This window comes from Aptenodytes patagonicus, chromosome 3, assembly GCF_965638725.1.
Source record: "Aptenodytes patagonicus chromosome 3, bAptPat1.pri.cur, whole genome shotgun sequence".
NCBI lineage: Eukaryota > Metazoa > Chordata > Aves > Sphenisciformes > Spheniscidae > Aptenodytes > Aptenodytes patagonicus.
Window position 1 is genome coordinate 83,657,038 of NC_134951.1, and position 26,992 is coordinate 83,684,029.

At 37.7% G+C, this 26,992-nt stretch overlaps 1 protein-coding gene across 1 annotated transcript in view; it reads right to left on the reverse strand.

Moving 5' to 3' along the window:
- The window catches only part of WDR27 (WD repeat domain 27), a 221,582-nt gene that overhangs the window by 165,113 nt on the left and 29,477 nt on the right, over positions 1-26,992 (reverse strand). Inside the window, exons 18-21 of the mRNA XM_076335328.1 lie at positions 26,551-26,684; positions 18,342-18,439; positions 17,916-18,037; positions 7,764-7,861 (exon numbers count right to left, since the gene is read on the reverse strand). Coding sequence (XP_076191443.1) covers positions 7,764-7,861; positions 17,916-18,037; positions 18,342-18,439; positions 26,551-26,684 — 452 coding nt within the window. The remainder of the gene's footprint in view (positions 1-7,763; positions 7,862-17,915; positions 18,038-18,341; positions 18,440-26,550; positions 26,685-26,992) is intronic.

Below are 26,992 nucleotides of genomic sequence, written 5' to 3' on the forward strand. Positions count from 1 at the left end.
ATGTTCTGTACACGTGGGTTTCATTTTAAACACACACCAAACCCTTCACATAGGAGCTCAGCATGTTTTCACCAACGGCATCCAGCAGGGAGCACATGTTCCCCATCCTGTATACTTTCATGCTTCCCCAGTCCCAAACTTGGAGGAATTCCAACCACTGCTTTATCCCTTTTTCCCTCAGAATCCAGATAACAAGACTCAAAGCTCCAGGAAAAAAAAAGATGGCAAATCATGGGATCCTCACATTCAGAAGAGACCAAGAAGTAATCAAATTCTGAGTATGTATATGTGTGCATCTTGCTCAGGATGATGTCAAGCAGTTAGTTCACAGTGGAGATGCAAACTGAAAAGTATCTGAAAATGGAAGGGCCATTCATCCAAACTGCATGTCTGACCCTAAGGCTCTCAAAGTGTAATTGTTAGAAAATGTATGAGATGAGTTCCATGTGGCTGCAGGAATTCTACTAAAATATGTTGCCAGGGGAGCTTATGATCTAGTTGCACAGGATCATAATACTAGTTGGAGATTTTACCTTAATGTCTAAAACTATCTTTATACAATTGGCAAATCTTTTCAGAGGCTGAAAGAGGGTGAAACTGATTTTCCCTGGGATCATGCGTCAAAGCATTATCATGCATCTGAGTGTTCTGCAGAAGAAATTCAGTATGTCCAAGCAGTCCAATATTCTTCAAATATCTTCACTGTGGTCCAATAAGCACCCACTGCCTTTTTTCCAGAAAGAGATGAGGAATAGCTATTTCAGCAGAAAACAGCATTAGAGCAGCTGAACTTCTATTCCTCAACTGTTCAGAGTGTGAGTCAGAAGCAGGCTGCTCCTGCCATCAAATGTGTTAGTGTGGTGGTGGTTGGGAGCTTCTCCCAACACCTTGCCCCTGCCAATCTCATTACCTGCAACAGTAATCTAGCAGCTGTCACATCTACCTCCCCACACCTACTATAGTAGCAGCCCAGACCTCTAAATTGGGCAGTAATAACTTTTCCCTGCTCTCCCCACCTCTGGATAGATATCGAGCACATCTGACAGCATAGCACAACTGTCCCATTCCTTCCTTCTAAATTGATTCCCGATTTCAGCTATTATTGTCCATCCTTCTCTCTTATTCAACATTACATCAGTTCTCCCAGCAAGTTTCCCATCTCTACATTTGTGGCAAGTAGAGAAGAGCAAATGCTAATTTCATAGAATCACAGAGTCACATCATGGTTGAGGTTGGAAGGCAGCTCTGGGGGTTGTCTTATCCAACCTCCCTGCTCACATAGAGCCAGTGTGGCTTCACCAATGCTAAACAGAAGGGAAGCATCACCTCCCTCAACCTGCTGGCAACACTCCTCCTGATGCAGCCCAGGACATCATTATCTTCTTCGCTGCAGGGGCACATTTCTGGCTCATATTTGACTTGGTGTCCACCGGGACATTTCTGCAAAGCTGCTTTCCAGCTAGTCACACCCCCAGCATATATTAGTGCCTGGGGGTTGCACTTGGTGCCAAGGGGACTTTGCACTTCCCTTGTTGAACTTCCTGAGGCTCCTGTCAGCTCATTTCTCCAGACTGTTGAAGTCCTTCTGGATAGCAGCACAACCTGCCAGTGTATCAGACACTCCTCCCAGTTTTGTGTCACCAGCAAACTTGCTACACTCTGCCTCATCATCCAGTTAATGAACATGTTGAACAGGATTGGAACCAGTACTGATCCCCGGGGTACACTGCTAGTTACTGGTCTCCAGTTAGACTTCATGCCACTGGTCACCACCCTCTGAGGTTCCCATTCAGACAGTTTTCAACTCTCCTCACTGTCTGCTCATCCAGCCCATACTTCATCAGCTTCTCTATCAGGATGTTATGGGAGACAGTGACAAAAGCCTTACTGAATTCACAGTAGACAATATCCACTGCTCTCCCCTCATCTACCAAGCCAGTCATTTTATCATAGATGTTTATCAAATTGGTCAAGCATGACTTCCCCTTGGTGAACCCATGCTGACTACTCCCGATTAATTCCTTGTCATTTTTGTGCCTGGAAATAGTTTCCAGGATTAACTGCTCCATCACCTTCCCAGGGATTGAAGTGAGGCTGATCAGCCTGTAGTTCCCTAGGTCCTCCTTCTTGCCCTTTCTGAAGGGCCTTTTCCTCAGAAATTTAGAGAAACTATCTTCTTGGTCAGCTAGAGATAGGAACAATTACTGAATAGGTATTGTACGGCAACATATAAAAAACACCACAAAGACAACTTGTGCCTTGTTTCATCTCATATTCTGCCAAACACTGTCTCTATGATTCTATGATTCTATGATTCTAAGTCTGCTGTTGATGCAGGTGGTGTTCTTTCAAAGGGAAGGCAATGGCTGATAAGAGCAGAGACAGTATTTTTTCATGTCATAGAACATGAAAAGACCTGAGCAGCTCTTCACTCAACCAAAAATGTTTCTATGGGATAACCTCTGCAAAATCAGTAAATCTTTATTCAATTATTCACCTAACTTGAATGATCAGCATATTCATATGCTGACTGTGCTCACAATCTAGCCAATTCCTCAGTGCATGGCTTCCCTGCCATACCCAGAGGTATTGACCTTGTATTATCTTAATCTGTTTATATAATACATTACAGAGCTGGGTATATACTACCTATGTTACCATCCCTTTCAGAAGTGGAAGGAATTACTTTCAAGTTAGGAGTATTGCTTAGAACATTAATCAGCTTTTGGGTTCCAATTAACTACATGGATCACATGCTTGATAATTACCAGGACCAATTTATCAGCACTTTTTTTTGTGGCAGAAGCAAAAATAAAAACATCACAAGGCATTCCTTATGTGCATTTTGCAGACCTATGTACCTTATGTGAGAAATAAATATAATGGTGAATATGCATGTCAGAGTGCAGTAAGAGCAGGGCTGCTACAAAAGGGAAAATGAGTGAGAAGCCAATGGTGATCATGGCACAGTGTCCTCACCGACAAGGGCACCGTCCCACCATATCTGAATAGGATGGGTAGAGTAGTGTGCTGGTAACAAGGTCCACTGACAGTCCCAGAAAAAGTGAGGTGATGAACCAGGTCCAGGGTCCATTCCAGGAGTCCAGTTAGGAACAGCAGGAGATGGAGTCAGATACAGGGCTGGAGGCAAGACTACAACATGGGTCCGCTGGAGACAGAACTCAAGGCAAACTACCTAGAAGGTAGGTCAAGATCCATGCAGAAAACAAGGCCAGAGGCAGGACTTGAGACAGGTACACCGACAACATAGTTCAGGCAAGGACTAAATATCCAGGCCTGAGCTTAAATGGAGTGCCTGTAGCAAGGAGCAGAGAGTTGCATGGGTGGGGGTCCAAGGCTGGTCAGAGCAATTAAGGCCCAGTGGTGCACTCAGGGCCCTCACAGTGCAGTCTGTAACTTGAGTAAAGATACATCTGAAAATCTGAGACCAAGCCAGGCCATACAATTAGTGTCACAAAGAAAGATGAAGCTTTACTGCACCATGACTTTAGCCACATTTTACTGATGAGCAAGGAAGGTCCACATCAATGCCTAAAAGCTTTGCAGAAGATCTGAAATCCGCCTTGGGGAAGAAAAGCTTACACATTCTAGAACCTCTCTTAGGAAAATGACTCTTTGGAATGAATCATGCAAGGGAAACAGCAAACTACTGCTGCAGAAACCTGGACAGCTGATTTTTCTCAATACCAGCCAGTCATGAAGATGAGGGTAATTCACGTAACTTTGTCAGTGAATGTGAGCTGGTGCTACAACTAAGTGTTTAGTCAATATTCTAAATGCATTTAACGAAGTGAGGAGGACAACATTTGAATTGATAGTTTCCTCCTAACATAATGAATGAAAAAAACTTCCTTTCTTCTGGATGTTTTAATGCACAGAATTATGTAATCTACAAGTGGGAAGAAATGAGAAATGTAAGGGATCCAGACTGGTAAAACAGAATTTAAAACTGTCATGTGAAACTTAAGTGACATATGAACATATTAAAGCAGCTGGTATTTAGTCTAGTCTGCCATTTTGGGTTCTTATGGGTTTACTGTGTAAGGAAATGGAATTTTCCTTAATTCCTAAGCTTCTACGCTCTTTCTATGCATTGGTTTTACAGCACTGGGATGCCGACATATATCTGTCTCTCACTGCCCTGTATGTTCATGAACATAGTCACTAAACACAGTCAGGACTGGCAGATAAGGAGGTTTAGTGTATTGGAATTTTCTGATATATCTAATCTGGGCAATGTATAGGACTCACCAACTTCTGTCATTCCAATCCAGACTTTCTCGAAAGATTAAGTGGTGGAGACAATAGGTACAGATCCCTATGGATCATTGCTAGATTCCTGATTTCAGAAGGAGTTGTGATGTCTCTAAAATGCATTCAGCAGAGAGACAGCAGCAGCAGGTAGAATGGTAGTTTCTTGTGTCTTACAGACAATTAAGAGTCTACAAAATTTCATCATAAAGAACACTTAAACTCCTTCAAAAACTATAAGCATGCATCAACCTTTTGTACCTCCTGATAGTTAAATGTTTGTCTGACTCTTTCTTGATAATCCTGAGGCTGGTAACTGTAATGTTCTTCTCATTCAGATTCCCATTGCACCTAAGTCTAACTCCTGTGTTTACTGCTTCCACCTTGGACCCAAGAGAAAGTATTTTTACTTGTTCTCCACGTAGCCATTCTTTTAGACAAGATAGACTTAAATTGCTCTTCACAATGTCTTGGAAGTTGGTCAAAGGTCATTATCTTACCCTAATGCATGTATTCATAAAGCCTCATAGTTCATCATCCTAACCTGGAAGAAGAGTAGCCAGAGTTGGTTCTTCTTCCAAAAAGATCTATTCTCCTTGGTTCTTTATACATAAGTCTGTTTTGTAGATTGTCTGGAGCTTTTCTTAGCTACAGTTATAAATTAGGAGAATGCAGGAGAAGTATAAAAATATTCAAAATCTTCAGATGAAACTTTACAAACCCATGCATTTCAAAGCAAATGAAGCAAGAGTCTGAGTAAACCCAAAAGTCACTAGCAGTGTCCAAGATTCCTTCATTTATTGGCAAGATGGCCTGGCTGTGTGAGGTTGGCTGACAACATCAGAAAGTTAAAATGCCTTTTCTTGTACCACCTTCAGAGGAACCCATGAGACTTTCTGGCACTCTCTGAAGCAATCTTGGAATGCCTCCAGACCATCAATAGTGAAAGAGACAGACAGATTCACAGTTTTATCCAGTAAGGATGATGAAAATGGAAGTTGCAAAATACTCTCATCAACTTCAAGAACAAAAGAAAAGATAAGTTAAATGAATTTTCACTGGAAAAAAAAATGTAGTTTGATAATACAGACTGAATGGAAAAATTCAGAGCAAAAAAATCAATATATTCAAAACCTATAAAGCTGCAGGCCAGGATAACATGTCTGAGGATTTACTCTAAGCAAAGATCAAAAAGAACCTGAGCATTCTGCTATGATTCCTTAGTCAATTATGAGAAAAGGAATGCATGTCAGAAGAATTTAAAAAAGGAACCATCATCAAAGAAATTGAATAAAAGAAACAACTAAGAGTCCCAAGGAAATTGTGCAGAGTTACTCTGAAAATTATTATTAAAACTGCAGCTTTCAAGAGCACCATGCTGGAGGGGTTTTTTCCTGTTTAATCAGAATTTTGTATTTACATTATTATTAAATAAAGTAACAATGGATAGAACTCATTAAGGGCAACAAGCAGATTAAACAAAAGCAAAACAGTTTTCACTGTGGATGTCTAGGGCAAATATTTAGAACAAAATCAAAAAACAATAAAGTTGAGATCTTGCAGTTATTGTTACTACCCACAACACTGCAAACAGTATAAATGAGAAGGTGGACTTACCTTTGCTATATTTCAAGAACACTGGACAAAGATTTCACTAAACAAACCCTATTCTGGCAAACCCAAAGCAGAAATAAAGAGAGGCCATTCCAGAGGGACCATTCAAAACACAGTAATGGCTGATGCACCAACTTTACAAATCAGCAACTTTAAGAGATTAAAGGTACTGGCCCACCATAAGATTGTTTAGGAATTAATCTCTCCTGTAAGCACCCAGCAGTGCAAGGGATGGACTGGATTTGATTGGACAAGACCTATGAACAAAAAAAACCTGAAGTTTTCAGTCTGTGTAACTGTATAGTAGACCTAAGGCTTCAGTGGAGACTTGTTCCAAGTTCAGATAGAGCTTTCCAAACTCAGCCATTTCAAATTTATTTATGTGAAAAACACCTGGTGAACACATTAGGAAAAAGTGAACAGTTTTCTTCCTTATGAGAACCCAAGAATAGATTTTAAAATACAGAAGACTCAATCTCTGGTCTGAGCAATGAGAGAAAATTTCATTTTTAAAAATGGGGGGGGGGGTCCCTGAAAGTTACTAGCAAGTGAAAAATAATGATTTATTTTCTCTATTTCTTCTCCACAACAGTTACGACCATTGATCACTGTGTAATGTGCAACAAACACACACATATACATAATACCTAATAAGCACCCTTAAAATATGTGTCATTAAGGACTTGAATTACTTTTTTGAAGTTTGGCTAATAGAACTCAGTGGACACTAGAATATGACGACTTTGCCAAATTAAATATAGAGCAAGAACATACATAAATTATTCCCCTCTTCCCAGGACATATTCATTTAATTGATTGCCCAGATTTTACATTTTAACTATTTTACCATTCACCTGCTCTACTTATATTAGTATTTAGAAACAAAGAGACAGATAAGTGATCTGTGAAAAGCTTTCTACTTTTTCATTACTCTTCAGCAACACAGTTTGAGCCGCTTATTAGAAAAACATAAGAAGGTAACAGATTCCAACCCCAGCAGTCTCTAGTTTCATTACTTTCTGACATTCAGTGCAGGTAACACAGCAGTGCTTTTGGCAAGAACATATATGCCCCCTATAGGTTTAATGTATTCTTACCACAGAAAGATGGAAATAAATGAAAGGATCATTAAGCATTTCCTAAATAGAAAATTCAGTACTAGAAAAATAATATTACATCTTTCAATAAATATATGTTTACATACACAGAAAGTAAATACGAAATTATTCTTTAAAACTTAAACATCCTCCCTGTCCAAATCCCTTTTCTTTTAAACATAATTCTTTTAGCCTGCACAACAGAGATTGCCCCAAGTATTTCTTTTCATGAGCAATGTTCCCTCCCCGCCACTCTCTCCCTTTGTCCCACAGCTTTCCCAAGTACAACACTGAAAGGTTGTACACTGAAAAAATGTAGCATTTTATTCTGAGTTTATGATAACATATTATGCAAATTTATAGCACTACATACATGATTTGTAATAATGTTGTTACAATTACATTTGTATTTTAAAAGTTGGATCATAAATTTTACCTCCTTTAGCAGTAATGACATGCTGGTTTGGAAATACCATTAGCATTCAGTTCAATATACTATTTTATATACACAATTAGATCTACAAAGGTAGGTAAGACATGGGTGATAAATCTTGACCATTTAATGGCTTCCACATAACTAACTACAACTGAGGAACCAGCATTTTGTTTGGTCTCTTAAAATTAGTAAATTCCAATTAGCCTTTAATTTTCTTTTTTAAAGGCCTGACTGTAGTTCTGATTCCACATCCAAATTTCTACTGGTATATCACAGCAAGTATGACAATTTTGAATAAAGATAAAGCATGGCTTTTTATTCCGAGGTACCTAATTCAGCCTTACCTTAGTGTTCTTAAATCCCACAGTTTGATGCCATCACCTGCAGCTGTGGTCATGAAAAGATTGTAAGCTTCAGGTTGCTGAGTGCTGAATGATGACCCCTGTAAAATATGAAATCAGTTTCAGGTAACTGTTCTCATGGTGCTAAATATTTATAGAATCATAGAATCATAGAATATCTCAAGTTGGAAGGGACCCATAGGGATCATTGAGTCCAACTCCCTACTCCTCGCAGGACTACCTAAAACTAAACCATATGACTAAGAGCGTTGTTCAGATGCTCCTTGAATTCTGACAGGCTTGGTGCTGTGACCACTTCCCTGGGGAGTCTGTTCCAGTGACTGACCACCCTCTCGGTGAAGAATTTAGTCCATTCAAAAAATAAACAATAAATGTTTGTTAGGTTATGTGATAAAAAGCTTGTCTGCACGCACACAAAGGAGCACAGAGGAAAGTTGGCGTGTGGAGGAACCCCCATAACACAGTCAGAGAAATGGAGCACTGCTTCAGCTCCTCTCAGTGTTGTCCCAGGACAGCCGTGAGCCATTTGGTCCAGGGGTGACATCCACCATGATGAGTCAACAGGAGAGGCTCTCTGGGTCATCTCACAGATTGATGGGGATTACTACTTATCAGGGTATGGGATCCATTATGGGATGCAGGGGAAGATCATTTTGTCATTGCACAAGACATTATGGGATGTTTAGCGGAGGAAATAAGGGTGGGGAAAGGGAAGGATCAAAGTGGTTTGTGGAAGAACAAGTGGGGGAAAATAGAGGGGAAAGGGAATAAAAGGAGCCGGTTGTGTGTAAACAGACTGCTGGCCAGTGCATTTGGCCGTGCCCTGCAACTGATCAGCACAGTCTTTCTTGTCTTCCTGTTAAACTCCATTTCTAACTATTTTCCTGGGTGAAGGGACTCTCTACTCTATCAGCATACATATATATGAAGGTCTAAGAGTCAGCAACTGGATAGGGGACCACGAGAGGCCTGTGTGTCCTGGAGTGACTGAGGGTCTGGATGCCACCAACTGGAGCAGGACCATAGATCAGACAGCCTGTTGCTCTGAGTGCCAAAAACTGGAGAGAATGGAGTGAGTGAAATTAAATGCCAGCAACTAAAGTTGGACGAAGTGTCTGTGGTCCAAACAACTGGAGCAAGTGAGGGGCAAGTGAGGGTGCATTAGCCAGTATGTGATCATTAGCAAACTTCAAGCTGGATGAGTCAGCAAGTAGGTGAAGTGGCTTGGGAGCCAGGTATGTGTGTGTGTCTTGGGGAATGAAGCATCTGGAGGAGCCGGCTACCAGAGGAGCCAGGGTCCAGGCCAGCTGCCAGAGACACATGGGTTCACATGCCCAGGTGCCAGCAGCTGGGGATTGCAGAGATCCAAGGCCAATTACTGCATTGTTTGTGTCTAAGCCCAGCTTCTGGAGCGATACACATTGTATTTATGTATACATTTCCCACTAATGGACCTTCATCCCAATCAGCCAAAGAGGGGAAGAGGATGAGGCTGTTGGTGATGTCTGTGTTTGTGTGAGTGCTGAGTGTTTCTGTCTCTGTTGATCTGTATGGCCAGCTGCGTGTATATGTATATATGTGCCAACTGGGTATCCAAGCTCAGCCTCACTACTGGTTGGACCCATAGCAGCCTCAACTCCTTTGGGTTACTGGATTCAGCTACTCCTAACAATATTTTATCAGAACTTCAGAAGTATTATTTGGCTTTGTGTTGCCAACAAGATTCAGTTCACACAAACTTCCTGGACCTATCCTATATGGTTATTATTAATCATTTCTTCAGAAGGTGGCCCTTCAAAAACTATCATTCCAAAAGCCTCTCCCTATAATGTGCCCTACCTTAAGCTCACATCTGTTTGCAGTCATTACAAGGTCTTCAAAGAAAGGTTGAGGTTACCATCATCAAAACCCTTTAAAAGCAGTAAGACCTCAATACTTTCCCAGATCCTTAAAGGAAGGTTCACATTACATTTTCTATCTTCGTTCAAGACTTTCTTATTACTGGGGGGCAGCAAACCATACCAGGCACTAATATTGCTTAGCTTCACGTCGAGGAAGTTTCATGTTGTCAAGACAAACTAAATATTTTATACTTTTTCATAGATGTACCCAAAATATTGATCAATTATCCAAATGTGAAATGGTTTATGGCCATTCATTAGCAAATCATAAATTCCACCAGCTAATTAGAAGACTATCATTCAGAGAATGACTATTCAGTTAAAAACATGTGCACATTAAAGCAGAATATATATATATAAAATGCAAGCTGGGAACATTCTAGCAATTTCTAGTTTAAAGTTACTTTTTTCAGATTGTTCAATATAATTTTCATCTACATGAGAAACAAGAAAAGTACAAATATAAAACCTTATGGAATTAACTATCTTGACAAAGTCAAACAACATAATACAGACAACCAGAGTAATCCAACATTTAATTATAAGCCATGTTTAGCCCTGGCATAAGTGGGCACACTTTCTATTGACTTCAGTAGCAACCACATTCATTCATAGCAGGACTGATTTTGGCTTTGCATTTTTAAATAATTAAATCCAGTCTATCTTTAAACCTCTGATTTTTTAACATCCACATTGGCAAATCCTGGCCTTTTTGCTGGCTACAAACTTCTTTCTCCAGAGAACTAAATATAAACAGTTAAAACTCCTTCTTTGCTTTCCCCACCATTCACATTCTTGATTTGGCTGAATACATCACAGAAACCTCAAGGCCATTTCCTGCAGTCAGTGCTTGACTGCCAGGAATCTTCTATTTGTTATGAAAACCGGCGTATAGCTGGAAAATGCTCTAGTATTTAGTCAATGGAATTCCCCAAACGGCAAGACGAAGTGGGGCACCTGGCATTAAAAAGACTGTAGGAGCTTTCTTTTTTTGCTTTAAGCAGGTTTCCTTCCTAAACTAAGGATTACCAGAGTCTGCTCTACCAGATGAACTAAAATGCATTGTGCAACAAATTTCCCATCAAAGTCTACACATTCTCGCATTAGCTGTGGTTTTTATTAACTATAAAAAAAGAGTAATTGTAAAAGAGAAAGACAGTAGTTGTCCAAAGGATAGTATTCATTAAAAGTTACAGAGCACCTTTTCTTTTTCTGTTTTTGAAACTTTTACTCACCATCCCCCCTTTCTTCAGTCAGTAATGATCATAAAGTCCAATATAAAAAGTTCTACAGACACACACACATTTACTTCATGCACTACTCCTTTACTTTAGAATACACTAACAGTAATACAGGTAAGAAGAAGTGTAATCCCTTTGTTCCTCCCCTGCCCTGACATTTTGTCAGTAATATACTTTACTAATATAAAGCTCTTTACTAATATAAAGCTATATTTGTATCTTCAAACTACATTTGCTACTGAATATTGCTGTAGAAGACAAGAAAACATATGCTAGCTGGGACAATATGCAAGCTGAATTTTATTTATCCCTTTGTGTTTTTATAGTCCATTAATTTATGATAATCTATAATTTATGAGAATCTAATGCAAAAAGTAGCATATTCCAACATACTCTTCAAACTATATTCTTTCATTCTGACAGACAAATCACTTGCCTATGCCCCATCATCTTCCTCATCCACTACTGTAATCCCTTCTCAGCTTCTCTCTAGACTAACTACAGTGCAACTTCCACATAAAATTTGGCCCCAAGAAGGACATGGTTCAACAGAATCCCTATCTCATTCACTAATTCCTATGAACATCACTGATATCATCCAAACAGTGCAGCTGACTTTTGCTAAAGGCATCAATCAATAGATGTCTCGGAAAACTCTCCACATCTTCCAGGCAAGCACATACCTTCAGACAGGTTTGTCACTATGGCTAGGAAAAAGTTAACTGACTGAAACTTCTGAGTTTCCTATTACATTTTTCAGCCTTCACATCATGTACATTTCCTAATTAATGGACCAACAAATTTTGAAACAAAAGGGCCTGGGCAGAGAACTAGAAACTGTGATATTTCTCTGAAAATTAATGTAATCTATAACTGTGTTTGCTAGCAGAACATAATATCATCCAAATATTTGTGGTTGATACTAATAGATTCCTGTTCAAAGAATATGTTTTGCAGCACTACAAACGTATTGCTAACTCTAAAGCTCTGAATCTTTGTGGTCTGATCTCAAATTGCCATCTATTTCTGTATCTCAGAGGTTCCTAAACTTTAAGACAGGAACACAATTTTGATATTTCAGTCAATTCATTTTACTACGTTTCTTAAAAGTTAGTATGCAAAGCAATGGACCGTGAAAAGTCACATAATACTTTGATAATCATTAATAAGCAGTTTTCATTAGGTGATCTTATGTATCAAACCAAAATCGTCAAGTTGGAAATCACTGATTGATAAAACAACTTACTGCCAGTGTAAATCCATTATTGGCAGCTTAGGATATTCGCCTTGTCAGGCTTGGTATAAGATGGCTAAGGACTACTTATCAGAGTGAGGTGAAGTTACTACAGCCAGAAGAGCGACATTTGCTCATTGCCTCAGAAGGAGCTTAATGACATCACTTGGGTCTAGTAACACCCTGTGCTAAAATATCATAAGCAGTTCTGAGAGCAGGGTCTGGAAACCAGACACAGGTTCAGGGAAAAGAGTGAAGGGTCCCTCAACACCAGCCTATCACTGAAAAGTGGGAGATTTCCACCAGTTTCCTCAGGCTGAGGAGAACAATGAACCTCTTTCCCTCAGCTCCTAAGCAAACACGGAAAATTAAGCTATTACATGAACCTGCAGCAGCATCACCACATCATCTTCACAGGACCATGTATTTAGCTCAGTTTCCTGATGAAATTATGCTTATGCAACTGTACTGTCTGCTGATTCCCATCAAGAATTTTTTTAACCTGCTTCACTATTTAAATCCAATCTGACAGAGAGATAAAGGTCTTACGATAATTACGTTTCCACAAGATACATGTAAATGACTAATTAGCAGATGCAAATTCAAACCAGCACAGCCATTAAGGAAAGTGATTTTGTTTGACAAGCCATTAACCGGCCAACACAAGAGTAATTTGGAACAGGCATGCAGTATGGCACACCTCTCAGTCAACTAGTAATAAAGACATGACAAGATGATAAGGTTGTGATAGGGGAGGAGTGTTTAGCGAACATAGGGAACAAAACCAAAAGTGCATGTGGTGGGGAGGCAAAGGTTATAAAGAACACAATAGTCAAATTGGAGTTACTGTGGTGGGTTTGGAAGGTGATATTAAAGGACACAGGCTTAAAATCCTTTAGAAAGGATGCTTAATTAGTTTTGTTACTGCTGTAAGAACCTGTATACAAAGAAAAACAATCTTTGTATCGTCATTACATCGTATGCCCCGAGCACTTCAGGGGAATTTGGTGCCAAAATGCTTTTTAAGGAAACAAAAATACACTGAGGTTTGGAATAATAAACATTAATATGCTCAATTAAATCAAGATTATAGAGATTCTAAGCAAGCAGTATAAGGCCTAAAGTTCTGCAAGCAATTTAATTGTGTAAGCTTTAATCATATATGGAGCTTCAAGAGCTAGGCATGTCTTTTGTGGTTTCCTCTCCTGGACTTCGGTAAGCTAAGTTGCACTATTTTGGATCCAGGACTAAGGGTTCTTTATATATCAAATCCTAAATAACTGTACTAATCTAAAGTAGATGACAAATGGGAAGTACTGTGCCACAAGTAATACAAATATATAAACAAGAATCTGGTAGTAAGCACCCTATTCAGAACAACTTCTTCCCTAGGCGAGTTTTTTTCTGTCATGATTTTGCCCAGTTTCCTCTTTTCCTTCCACTGTTTTTCTTCATCCAATACTTTAAATTTGTCACAGCCTCATAAGTCTATCTCTAAAATGGCCTTCTTATAAGTTTCAGAATATCTATCTCCCATCTGAGAGATGCTTGCTACATTCTTGCTCTGATTTCCCTTCCCTGATGTTGACAAAATAACAAAAATTCACAACACAAAATACTGTTCTGTAGAATACAAGGAAAGACCTGAAGAAAACACAATCAAGTCACTGAAATACTATAGATGGAAAGGTATATTGTGAAAATATTTATATATCTATTTGCATACATATATGTACAGTGTATATATAGACATACGGTACTTTCAACCACTTGCAATTTAAGGTTTTCAAATCAAACAGGGTAGTGTTAAGGTATTTGGCTATTCTTACAGTTAACAAAGATAAAGAAGGAAAGATTAAGTACAGCAATATATACTTTCCAAGATGATGCGATGCTAGTGTGCAGATGTATTTTCACTGTATTCATTATTCTTCATGTCACTCTAAACATGTAACAACATAGGGCAGCTTCTTACCTTGTGCAAATATGGAAACTACTGTCTTTAAAGATTCACCAGCCTAGATTTTTTTCTTACATTTCTCTCTGCTCTGCGTCACAGTAACAACTATTTTTTCCCCAGCTTCCTTGCAATTCCTATAATTTTTCTTCATCATTATACTATTGAATTTTTCATTTCTGAAGTAATCCTTTGCATTAAAAGCTGAGTTTAAAATGGGAAGACTTTCTAACTGTGCTACTGCATTTAATTTAAAGACGTTTGGAATTATTCTTCATACTAAAGCAGAAGTCCCAACCTTCTGGGAGTGAGCTATACTGATGCCGCTCTCTTCACTTCCCTGCATCCTTCTCCTCCCTCATGGCCATTACCTCCCCAAACCTAGTTTCTTCCAGTCCTTGCATCTGTCTCCTCTGGACCCTTGCAAGACACTGAGGTTCAAGGAGGTGAGAAGGAAAGACATAATCGGGGCAAAGGAGCTCTGGGAACAACAGTACTCTACATGGCTGTGGATGGCTGGAACAGTATGGGGCAGGGGGGCAGGATTCTACTAGAGTGACGGAATTAGGTACGAGAGGAGAAGAAAGGAAAGAGGTTGTAGGGGGTGGAGAAGTGAAGACTCATAGCTGCAGAGGCAGAGCACCTGTAATGATATAGAGAGATACAGCCTAGCTTCAACTAGTGAAATAGGTTTGGAGATGTAAACTGGCCAAGCGGCACAGGATCAGAGGAGCAGGCTTCAGCCATAGGTTGGTTATTCTGGAGCTCCAGCAAACTGTCAGGAAGCTTGAGGCAGTACAGTCATCACAGAGGTTGCCAGTGAGAAAGGGAGAAGAGTGACAAGATAGAAGAGGAGCTGGAAGCCCCATCTGATTGCTGCCACTGTTCTTGTCTCCAGGGAAGAGGGAGAAGAGTCAGTAAGAATGGGCAGAACCAACACCAGATTCACACCTCACCTGAAAAGAAGGATCACTGCAGCAATTTGCTAGCCTACAATAGCAAACACTCCATGTACTTATTCCATATATGTACACTGTATGAGTAGGTGCTCGACATTCATCTGTAATGTTTCACAAAGTGTTAACAAGAACAGAGATTACCTTGCATAATTCAAGCTTCAGATAAGGGACAAGTTTTCAACAACTGTACTTACATCTGTACAGAGACTGCAGATCTCGGGCAAGGATACAGTCTGATTTTACAACCTAATAACAGTCAGGAAGATTCAAAACATAGCTACTAAAGAAAGATAAGCTGTGGCAAGTAATGATTCAGTAGGGTGGTTTATCATCTTCAGCATGCCATTACTGGATCAAGGCTTCATCACACTGATAACTGCCACTGCAACAAGGGATGTGCTATACTCTACTAAATGTAAAGTGATGGTTCTGACCACCTACAGTCATTAAAGAATTGGGGTGGGGGCAGGGAGGAGGGGGAATTCAATTATTTTAGCCAGTATATTTTGGGCAGATTTCAAGAGGAGCAACTATAAAGAATTCTACTCTGGCTTCATTGAAATTACTGCAGATTTTGGTAAGCAAAACAAGGGGGTTTTGATTCTTGAGAGACAGAAGACGTTTACATTAATTTTATTTAATAGGCCACTGAGAGAGATTTTCAAAATTAGACAAGAGAGTAAGGCAACCAGCTGTTAGATTCAGCTGCTATTTAAATGTTTGAATGTTCCTCTGAACATTTCCCTATAGCGCATTCTAAATTTCTGTAGCGTCATGCAGATAATCTGAGTATCTTTACAGAAACAGATTTAGCAGCAGCTTATATGCACATACAAGTAATATGACAAGTTTAATTTTCACTCCCAGTCTGTGCTTCTTGATTAATACGTCACACAGACATAGCAATGCTTATTATCTTCTAAATATATTTTCACTTTTAGAGTACTAAAATTCTAAAAGGAAACAGGAATTACAGACACCCATTAAAATGGGTGTCCCACCCCATCATCTTCTAAGAGATATACTTTATAATAGTCAGAGCAGACAACTCTTTTATATGAATATACATCTATATATATATATTTGCAATATTTCCTGTTAAACTCTTCTGGAGGAAGATTCAGAATACTGAATAAATGTTCTGTTATACATCAGACAATGTCTGCTGTGAAGAGAACATATTCCAAATGATATAATAAGCTTAATCAAGTACACTGCAGGTTGAGATGAATTTCACACATTGCCAACTCTTGCAAACAATCTCTAGAACAGACCAAAAGAACAATTTAAAATCAAAGTCATTACATTACAAATTATATATACTTGCTTACAGCTGCTGCTGTCCAAAACCAGAAATAACAGAATGACATGATGTTCGCCTATGTTTCTAGAATATCCTATGTATTTAATAATTTGCTAACAGGTTTCTCCCACACTTAATTGGAACATATTTTCCTTATTGTTTTACAAGACCTTCTAAATAGATTTTTTTTTATTTATTTAAAGAACAAATCTGATCATCCCCACTTACTACTGTCCAGGTAGCATCGCAAAGCAGTCTTGGAACATGGGAACTGATTTGAATGAATCTAAACCAGAAAATGCACTTCAAGAATATACATATTGCAATCACTAATGAGCATTCAGTCCACAAGACAAGACTAGGGCTAGTCCAAAGGAAAGCCTTCATAAGTTTTGTTGTGTAGGCACTGGATCTTTAGCATCAACTGTTTCACTCCACAGATTTTGCTCCACCCCTCATCACTACCTAACCTTAGATTCCAATGTGTTTCCCACTTTAAACAGGATGTAATTTACACACAGCATTCTGCATATTTTTATAAGTCTATGAAAGTTTTAGCATATTATCTTAATGTAAATGTACTGAGTTATATTTACTCTAACAGCTTTAAACTATACAACTGCATAGTTGATGTGTAATTTTCCTATTGACTTATCTAAAGTATTAATATTATATAACTGAAAAAATAGAGAACCTTGATCTACCATTTTCCCCCAAAATGGTCAATTTTCTTTGCTATACCACATACCTCTAGGTTTTTTCCCAAGTGAATACTTGCCCACAGCTTTAAAGTTTTCCTTGATTAAATAACCTGAAGCCACTAAGCTGACCAAGCAAAAAGAAAAGCCAGAACTTCAAGTCTATGTGTGTTACAAATAGTACTGAAATAGTTAGCACGATTTTAAGTGTTTTACCAGATCACATCTCTCAGGAAAACCCACAAAAAGTTATGCAAAAGTAGTAATAAGGAACTGTTTTAAACCCACAGAAGCAAGGACTTTCCAACTGAGAATGAAGAACCATACTCAACCAAACCTAACGCAGTAGGCATTCCAGCATATACGGTATCATAAGACCTCCAAACATTCAAGTCAATCTTCAAGTGAAAAAAAGAGCAAGGATGAGGGTTTTTAAGTCAACTATTCTATTGCAGTACTGAGCAATTTTTTTTTTTTTTTTGGTTGCTGTTTCTGAAGTTTCAGAATAAATCAGACAACTTCAGATTCGACTTTAGAGGAGAACAGTTACATAAGGAAAAGTTCCTGCTGAACTGCAGTATTACAGTCTGGCACAAGTAAGGCAAAGGGTAATATACACTTCTCTAATAGCAAACTTGTTCAGTCGTTCTCACTGCTCCCTGCTTTCCACTACAGAACAAATGAGATCTGGGTGACTTTATCACACAGACTTATGACCTTGCCCATCCTCCCCAACATATAAAAAACTCTATCGATTACTATCAATTGTATTATTAGCCTTCAATTTCTTTGTTGATGGAGTTGTAGTGGTACTGCAAATACAATTCAGCAAAGTATATACCTTATTTTGGCAGATCTGATGGACTGATCTAGTGTGAACTTCTGGTATCACTGCTGTGCTGCAGCCTGCATTAAGGTCAAAAACTTCCAATGCTCGGTTGCTGCCAGCTGTAAGTACAATATCTGTACAGTTGTCTGTGTTAAAGTTAAACTGATCTAAAGGAACAAAAGCATATAGACAGAAAAAAAGACAGATAAATAGATCTCAAGACTCTGTTGTATTTAGCACTCTATCAGCAGCACCAAAAGTCTTACAGTCCTAAAAAATTTGTCCAAGGCTGAAGTTCAGTATCACAAAAAAATACAGCATTTTTACTCTAATAGAAAAAGAGTAGTAAAGAATCAAATGCTAATTACTTTAACTGAAGTTATTTCCATGTCATTAAGTCCAAAGAACTATAAAGAAAATAAGAAATACAAAGGATACAAGAGTAGAAATCATTTACTGCTGAAAGGCTGGTAATCTCCATTGTTGAAGCCATGGGAAATTTCTGTACCAATTTGCAAACACTTCTCTGTTTGTATCTGCAAAAAATATCAAATGAATGTTAGTGGTAATGAAATAAGTTATGATTTGTGGCCACCAGTAAACTTCCATTGGAATCACAAAGCAAACCAAAATGCTTTCTTTTATTATTAAAATTTAAAGCCACAGACCTTTTGACTCATTGCTGAACTCTATTAAAAAACTTGGTAATAAAACTCATTTGGATGAAAAGAAACATGATATTCGTATGCCCAAGATAGATCTTCTATCAACATGAAACACTAAAATAATCCTGCATGTATATTGAAAATGTTGAAGAGAAAAAAAATTGTCAAGTAGCTATGATCAAAAACCAGATATACCACTAGTTTCAGTATAGCATTTCATGTGCTGATTATAGGGGCAATAAGAAAGAAAACGAGGAGAAAATAGTGAGGAAAGAATAATTTCCACTTAGATGGGAACAGGACAAGGGGCTGATCACACACTATCAAAGAAATTTGGCTTCCCAACATAAACTGTCCTGTGGGATATCTTCCAGCTCCATGCAGATGTTGCAGACATGCCAAACCCTCTAAAATGGCTTCAGACTTATTTATATCACACAATGCAGAACTGTGTTGTGATTCAGTCTGATTAGATCTTTCTGTTTACTGAAATATGTCAGCACAGACATCATGGATCTGATCTTAAATCCACCAAAGTCAACAGAAAACATTCCTCCATGGATACAGATATGGATATGGATATGGATATGGATATGGATATGGATATGGATATGGATATGGATATGGATATGTTGGGCAAGAAGAGTGTGATTTCCATAGAAGTCACCTAAGGAATATAAAGAGAGTGGTTACTAACCGTACTGGGTCTGGTTAGGGTGAAGCTAATTTTCTTCATAATAGCTTGTATGATGCTGTTTTACATCTGTGACCAAAACAGTGTTGATAACACACAAGGTTTTTAGCTATCGCTGAACAGTGTCTGCACAGCATTAAGCTATTCTGTGTTTCTCACTGTGCCCCCAGAGTGAGTAGGCGGGGGGAGTGCAAGAGGTCAGATGTGGACATAGCCACGACCCCTAACCTGAATTATACAAAGAGATATTCTGTAACGTCTAATGCCAAGCTCAGAAACAAAACTGTGGGGAGGGGAGTTTTTTGAAAGTAGCCATTGCTCAGAGACCAGCTGGGCATCGGTCTGCTGGTGGGAGCTACTGAGCGATTACTTTTGCATCACTTGTTTTTTTTTTCTTTTTTCTTCATTTATTAAACAGTCTTTATCTCATCCCATGAGTTTTTCTCACCTTTGCCCTTCCAATTCTCACCCCCATCCCACTGAGGGATCCCACTGGGGGAGAGTGAGTGAGCAACTGGGTGGGGGCTTAGCTGCCAGTGAAGGTCAACACACTGCAATAACTCAAAATTTCTACATTATATTCTAAATTAAGACACTTCTATGCAGTAAAATAATTCCAATGTAACTGTAAGTATTATACTTCCATTTTAGCATGTCTGTCTAATGACAATACAAAAGTCCATGCATGACACACTTGTAGGAATAATTTACTGTTTCTTTCCAACAATGCTAAAAGTTTGCAAATCTGAGAATATTTGACAAAAGCAATATGTTTATAAGCTGGATCAGTTCAAAAGAAAAATGGTTAATGAGTTGCTTTTCCTTTCTTTGTTACTCTCAAACAATGATCTGCTGAGCTTTTCCAGGTACACATTAGAGCTACTTCTGCAGCGATGGTGAAGCAGAAGGTAAAATACAGTGTTTTGCAATTTAATCCAAGAACATTTTGTGGTTTCCAGAAGTATTTTATTCAAGTAAACTACAAAAATAAACTGCTCTAGACTTCAAGAACAGCTGATTTATCTCCATTTTTGGGTAAAGATATCCAAGCTAACTTTAAATAAGCTGACTGAGACAATAGGAACAATATGATGAAGGCAGCATTAAGCTTCCTCTGGTCTAATTTACCCTGCTGAAAGAGGCTTACTGAAACAAATTGCTCCCAAATGCAAGAACAATAGTTTTGAGTTAGCTGAAGTATCTCTCTTCTACAGTGCAGTCTGCTACATAGATAAACACCTCACAGGGTGTTTCCCAGATAGAATTTCACCTAGAAAGCAAATCTTCAACCAACACAGTAAACTGAGATTCATGAAATACAAGTTAGGACAAAACTGAACCAAAGTAAAGGAGGAAAAAAAATAGAACAAGAGTACCCATTAGCAAAAAAAGAGGAATTTTAGTATATTTAAGACCTTATATTTTTTGGACACAATGCATTTGCCACATGTCCTATACACATTCAGTTCAAAGCACAAGTCAATTAAAATTCAGCCAGGCATTGTGGACACACTGAGCTGGACGCTGTGCATTAGTTCTTGCCTCTTACAGACTAAAGTTTATATAACCATTTGGGTTACCTTTTTATTGCTTTAACAATACCTCCATAAACTAAGAATTAACAGGCAACACAGAAGGTAGGTAATCAGATTGTGGAAGACGGGTACTACATAATTCAAACAGACACAAGACAAAAGCTTAAATGCCACTCACTTGTAATTTATAAGAACAGAATTTGAGAATAAAAATATATGTTGAAATGTAAGCAAAAGTGCACAATCTACATTTTAAGTTAAAATAATTTCTTTTTTGCTATAGAAAAGATTGTTATATATCTTACAAAGGGCTTGTTGAGGAATTAGTCAGAAGAATTAATCCAGTAAAGGTCAGAAGGTGTTGTAATGTTTACCAAGACAAAGGTGTGAAGAGCACACAAAGGAAAAGCTTTTTAGATTGTTGAAAGATATTACGACTTATCAGTAAGAAGGCACATTTAACAAAATAACTGTGCTTCTGTCTGCAGAAAATCAACAGATTTCTGTGAATATAACAAGGGTTACTTTGTAAGTAAAAAAAAGAAGATAATAACAAATAAGAAATCTTCAAAAGGAAAGAAAAAATATTTTTATTTTCCCATCAGAAATGAGTTCTCAAAATAAAATTATATACAACTAGATTAAGAATTCCATCTCAGATCTGGCCACTTTCCATAGATAAATTTGACAGTCTGCCATTAGCAAAGCTAATTCCTTTGTTGCAGGGTTTCCAATATGAACGCACTGTCACAGACAGTTGTGAAGTTGTTTTCAGCTATTACGAAACACTACAAGCCCTAGAAAATGCTGCACAGATGAAGGCCAGGAGTGTGAAGTCAATATAGGCAAAATTCCATCTCACAAGTCAACTGGGGAGGCTATTGTAGCATAAACACGCCCTAAAAATTGTCTAGATTAGACCAACACCTCCTCAAGCCACAGAAAAGCTTGTGATGGAGGCAAAAAAATGGATGAACAATATCTTCTTATTACATTTTTTCCAGGTCTCCAATTCCGTGCACAGGGCATAATCTCAGCTGACAATCCTATAGATCAGGTATCCAAATAAAATCACATTTGTGTTGATATACTCAAAACTACAATTCTGTCCTCCTTTAATGCTTTCAATCATTAGAATTCTGACAACAGTGTAAATGACTAATCTTTGTAATCTCTTCTATCCTGCATACTTTGGGGATGTAATAATTTTTGGGGAATACATTTACAGTATATAGTTATTTTCAGGAGACTGGTATATCTTCAGAAATAAAATATAAAACCAGATTCTAAGATACAAACGATTCCTGCAGTGATTGAAGAGACTGATGTGTCTACTTTCCAGCAGATTTTGAAGTCCTTTCCTGAAAGCATTTTTCAGGAAACGCAGATAAAGTAGAATCATTTTGATGATAGACAAAAAACTTCAATGTATGGAAGTATGTTACTATGTTAAAACCAGAAGACAAATAGGCACCTAAAAACAACCTCCCAAAAAAACAGCTTGATGCAGATCTGACATTTAAAATTTTAAGGAAAATGGCTGCACATGACAAAGTCAAAACTAAGTGACAGACCACAAACATCATCAGTATAACAGACCACAAGGTTTCAGGCTATTAAAAATATTTTATATATGCACTGTAAAAATTAATCTTCAAACAGTAGTCTCATTATACATTTCCAGACACAGCCTTGAGTTCAGTAAAATAAGAAAATCAGTAACATGAAAAGGAAAAGAATCACTTCATCTTCTGGAATGCTTAGAATTCATCATAACTGAAAAATATTCTCTCTTACACTACAGAGGAGGGTGGATGTCATTCACTGACCCTATGTAATGAATCTTAGACATAAGAAAAGACAAGCACGGGAAAATGTAAAGCATTTAGAGATGGTTGCTGTTAGAATGTTCTTAGAATTCATCTTATGACTTATGTACTTCTCATCTAGTTTCCATTCTGTTTCTGACAAAAAACGAAGAGTGTTTAAGTTCTTTGATCTAATGGCTAAAGCTCAAAGGAACCAAGCTTAGAATATTCTTATTATCATACTGCTGAATCAGGTCTGTGCAGCCCATTTACTTAAGAAGTTTAAACTGGCTTAAAGTGGTTTGTGTGAAAATAATTATGCTGTTAAACATTAATTTTCCAGACATACCTGAAATGAACACTCTCCTATGTATCATTAGCATGCTAAATTTTAAACCCACTTACCATGGCTTTTGCTTTCTCCATCTATAATATCTGCTGGTATAGTTTCCCATTTCATCAGAGTAGATATTTTATCATTACTTCCCTTACTGTATGTATGAATACTACAAACAGTTGCTAAATATAATGGCTTCAAAAGGCATTGTTTCTGTTACTGGAACACAATTTTCTCCTTTTTAAACTCCTTTCAAATTGCTCATGCTGATCTTTAAAACAACACATAAAACTATAAAAATGAGATAACAACCCATAGATGTTTTGTTCTGCTCAAATTCTTATGTGACTTAAAAGTAATTGAGAATTAAAAAAAAAATAAACTAAGAAGCAAATAGTTACACTTCATATCAGCATGCACAACTGCTGATGAGAGTGGAAATTCAATAGTTAGCAATTTTGGAGAAGGCAAAGAAATTTGTTTAGGTTGTGAATCATTTTGAGATTAATCATAGAAGCAGAAGTCAGGAGATCTGTATTCTATTCCCAGAACTGCAATAAACCTCCTTTATGGCATTTGTAAATAAGGATATGTTTAAATAAGCCAATAAGGAATATAACATTCTTTTTCTTATTTCCACTTCTCAGTTTCACCTTTAAAACTGAACCAATGTTTAACCATTTAATTAAGTTGTTGTGATGCTTAGTTAATTAATACTTATGGGGAGTTCTCTGAAAACTCTGCACAGAGAAACAGTGATATGATTTGTCATTCTACTGTCCACACCTCTGAAATACAGTAGCAATCTATTGGTTAGCCAGACTGCATTGCCATGCCTTTCTAATTAAGGGTATAAAGCATGCTTAGATCTAGCACCTTCAAGCATTCTTCCAAATTTGACTCAGAAGGCAGAATGAGAGAGTTGTGAGAAACAAAAGGAATGATGCAGTGTTCCATAAAAGAAAGAAAAGCTGGGCAATGAACTGGCGGGAATTCACAAGAAAAAGTCAAGGCAAATTAACCCTTAAGACCTTTTCTTATAGCTATATATAACCAGGTCTCAGACTGGTTTGTGGATTTGTTGTAATGTCTACAATAGTGTGTTTGGTCTTTTGGCATTACACTAATATCCCAGAGAGTCTAATTGCATATTTTTGACTTAGTGTTAATGCATCAAGAAATACTGACAGCATGGTAATAACAAAAATCTGCTATAAGCACAACCCTACATACATACTTTAACAGCTTTAAATCAGGATATTGTATGCTTCTAACAAAGCAATTGGAGCAACACAGAACACAGGCGAAGTTCAGTGCCAAAGTCCTTGCAAAGCTGTTTGAGTGGGTTCTACAATTACATCAAGTTCCATAGTACCTTTAGTTTCTGAACTAACTAGCTTGAAAGTAGTTCAGACCCGTCTTCCACAACAGTAACTGCAGTATGGATTTTCTTCAGGTTACTGGATGCTTTCCTCTAGGAGGCATGGGTATTTGTTAAAAAAAAAAAAAGAAGCTATCTAGAGCCAGCACATCATATACTACAATAAAAGTTCCTTACTAAAGCCTAAGCCCCCATGAATAGAAGGAAAAAAATATTTTTAACTATATCTTAAAGCTGAAAGCAATCAGAAGAGGGAAGGATCTAAAAGATCAGAATATTGTTCTCCATCTTCTTTTTCAAGTTCCTCCATGATTGCCTGTATAAATTTGAAGAGTTAAGAATGGTATGAGAGAAGCAGTTGCCTGCCTCAGTTTCCAAATATTACTTGTTTACGCTATGAATAGATTTCAAGCAAAACTGGGAGCAGGAATCACTTTTCCTGCCTTCCAGGTTCCTTCTGTACTACTGCACTTTGCTACAGGGTAAGCACTTCAGAACAAGAGATCTCTGTAGAACCAGTTATCAGAAAAGAAAGTCAAGGGGGAAAAAAATCTATTTGCTATATTCCCATTCCACATAGAGTATATGACTAAAATAATATGAGTAAGAGCCACAGCAACACCCGCCATTAAGGATTTTGACCAGAAATGGAAGGTAAAAAATCACAAGTAACAGTGGATTAACTGTAAAACCAAGCAGGTGACTGAAAACCACAATTTATTAACCATTTTGAAGAATTTCTGAACAGAACTTAGATCATAATCCATTAGCTACTTTTCCAAATAAGAAGGAATTTCTGTTCTTAAAAAAGTGTATTTTGAAAGAGTGATATAATTTGGCATTTTTTCTCTTTTTGTTTCCTGTATAACTGTTTGAAGTTTCAGTGAAGTTGCACCTACCAGGTTCATGCCCCAGTCCAGGAAAGCTAGTGGCAAAACTACCAGGGAAATAGGCCAGTTTCTCCCATCTAAGGATGCACCCCAATACTATTTAATACCATGAACAGACAGGACACACCATTCACAATATCAACTAACAGACTTCAGTGTTGTAACCTTAATTCTGTTTGTCATTCCACTCAAAATATAAAGTCATAACATCAGACAAAGAAAAATATCTCTTCAAGGTTTTTTTAAATGCTATTATGTCTAAACATATACATATATACATGCATATATATATATGTAATGTAATAAAGTCTTACATACACAAATACTGCTGAAAACCAGTAAAAGCAAATGAAGAGCAGAGAAACTTAGCAAAAGGATATAAGGATAGTTTTAGCTCCAATTATAAACTAAAAGAACAGAAAAGGTATATCAGACATTTAATAAAAGAATTTATTCCAAGTCAGAAAGAAGGATGCCTAACAATGAAGAAACACAGGGACAAAATAAGCTAATAAGAAAAGTAATTAGGTACAGTATAACAGTTGGAAGATCAGTGAAGATTATGAAAGTGATCTGCTTCCATTTGACAGAGAAGGAAGAAAACAGACTTTATTGCAGCCTATCAGTACTTAAAGGGGGCTTCCAAAAAAGATGGCAGCAAACTTTTTAGCAGGGCCTGTTGCGACAGGACAAGGGGGAATGGCTTTAAACTAAAGGGGGGCAGATTTAGACTAGATAGAAGGAAGACATTTTTTACGCTGAGGGTGGTGAGACACTGGCACAGGTTGCCCAGAGAGGTGGTGGATGCCCCATCCCTGGAAACATTCAAGGTCAGGTTGGCCGGGGCTCTGAGCAACCTGATCTAGTTGAAGATGTCCCTGCCCACAGCAGGGCGATTGGACTAGATGACCTTTAAAGATCCCTTCCAACCCAAATGATTCTGATTCTATGATTCTATGTTGGAGTCTCTGAAAGAAAAAGTATATAGAAATATTCCCAGAAGAGAAAGATTTGCAATAGCTTCTCAAATGTAACTTAAGACATTAATGCACACTAAGATGTAAACAGGCAGAAAGTAAAGCTCAGAAGGCCCCAAATAGTAACAGTAATAGTAAAACTGTATTTGCACCAGGTAAGGTATGCACTATAAAAAATTATTTGACATTTCAATTTTTTTTCTATCCTGCCAGAACAAAGATATTTTTACAATTAGCTTTTACTGTTTGTTCAATTGTTTTCCTCTTGCCCTCCACCCCGCACCACCTCATGACCCAAAAAATCCCAGATCAAACAGTACAAATACTTTCAGTGGTCTGTTAATGAGAAATTTTACTCACCGTTTGAGGTCATCCTTGGTTGTGTCTAGATGGAAACTTAATAGATGAAATTCAGCTCCACAACACAGCAATATAAATGCATCTATAAAATAAAACTGTGCAAAGCGTACAGTCTTATGGAACTTCTCTTTGCCCTGAAATGCAAAGTAAATTATTAAGAATGGATTCTAAGATGCTGAATATTTTTTGTCTGAGATTCCTGGTGTTAAGGCATAGTCTCCCTGTTATCCTGACCATATGCCAGGAGGTTAACCTACTATGTAGTTGCCCTTCCTATTTTTGACATCTATTAATCTCAAAATAAAGTTTTCGTTCTACTTAAATTAGTTTGCAGTAAAGTTAATAGTATCATAGTCAATTGAATCTAATACAATCTAGCTTCATACTCTAAACTTCCATTTGAATTAGGGAGTAGACTATAAAGTCAAGCAGAACTGAGCCA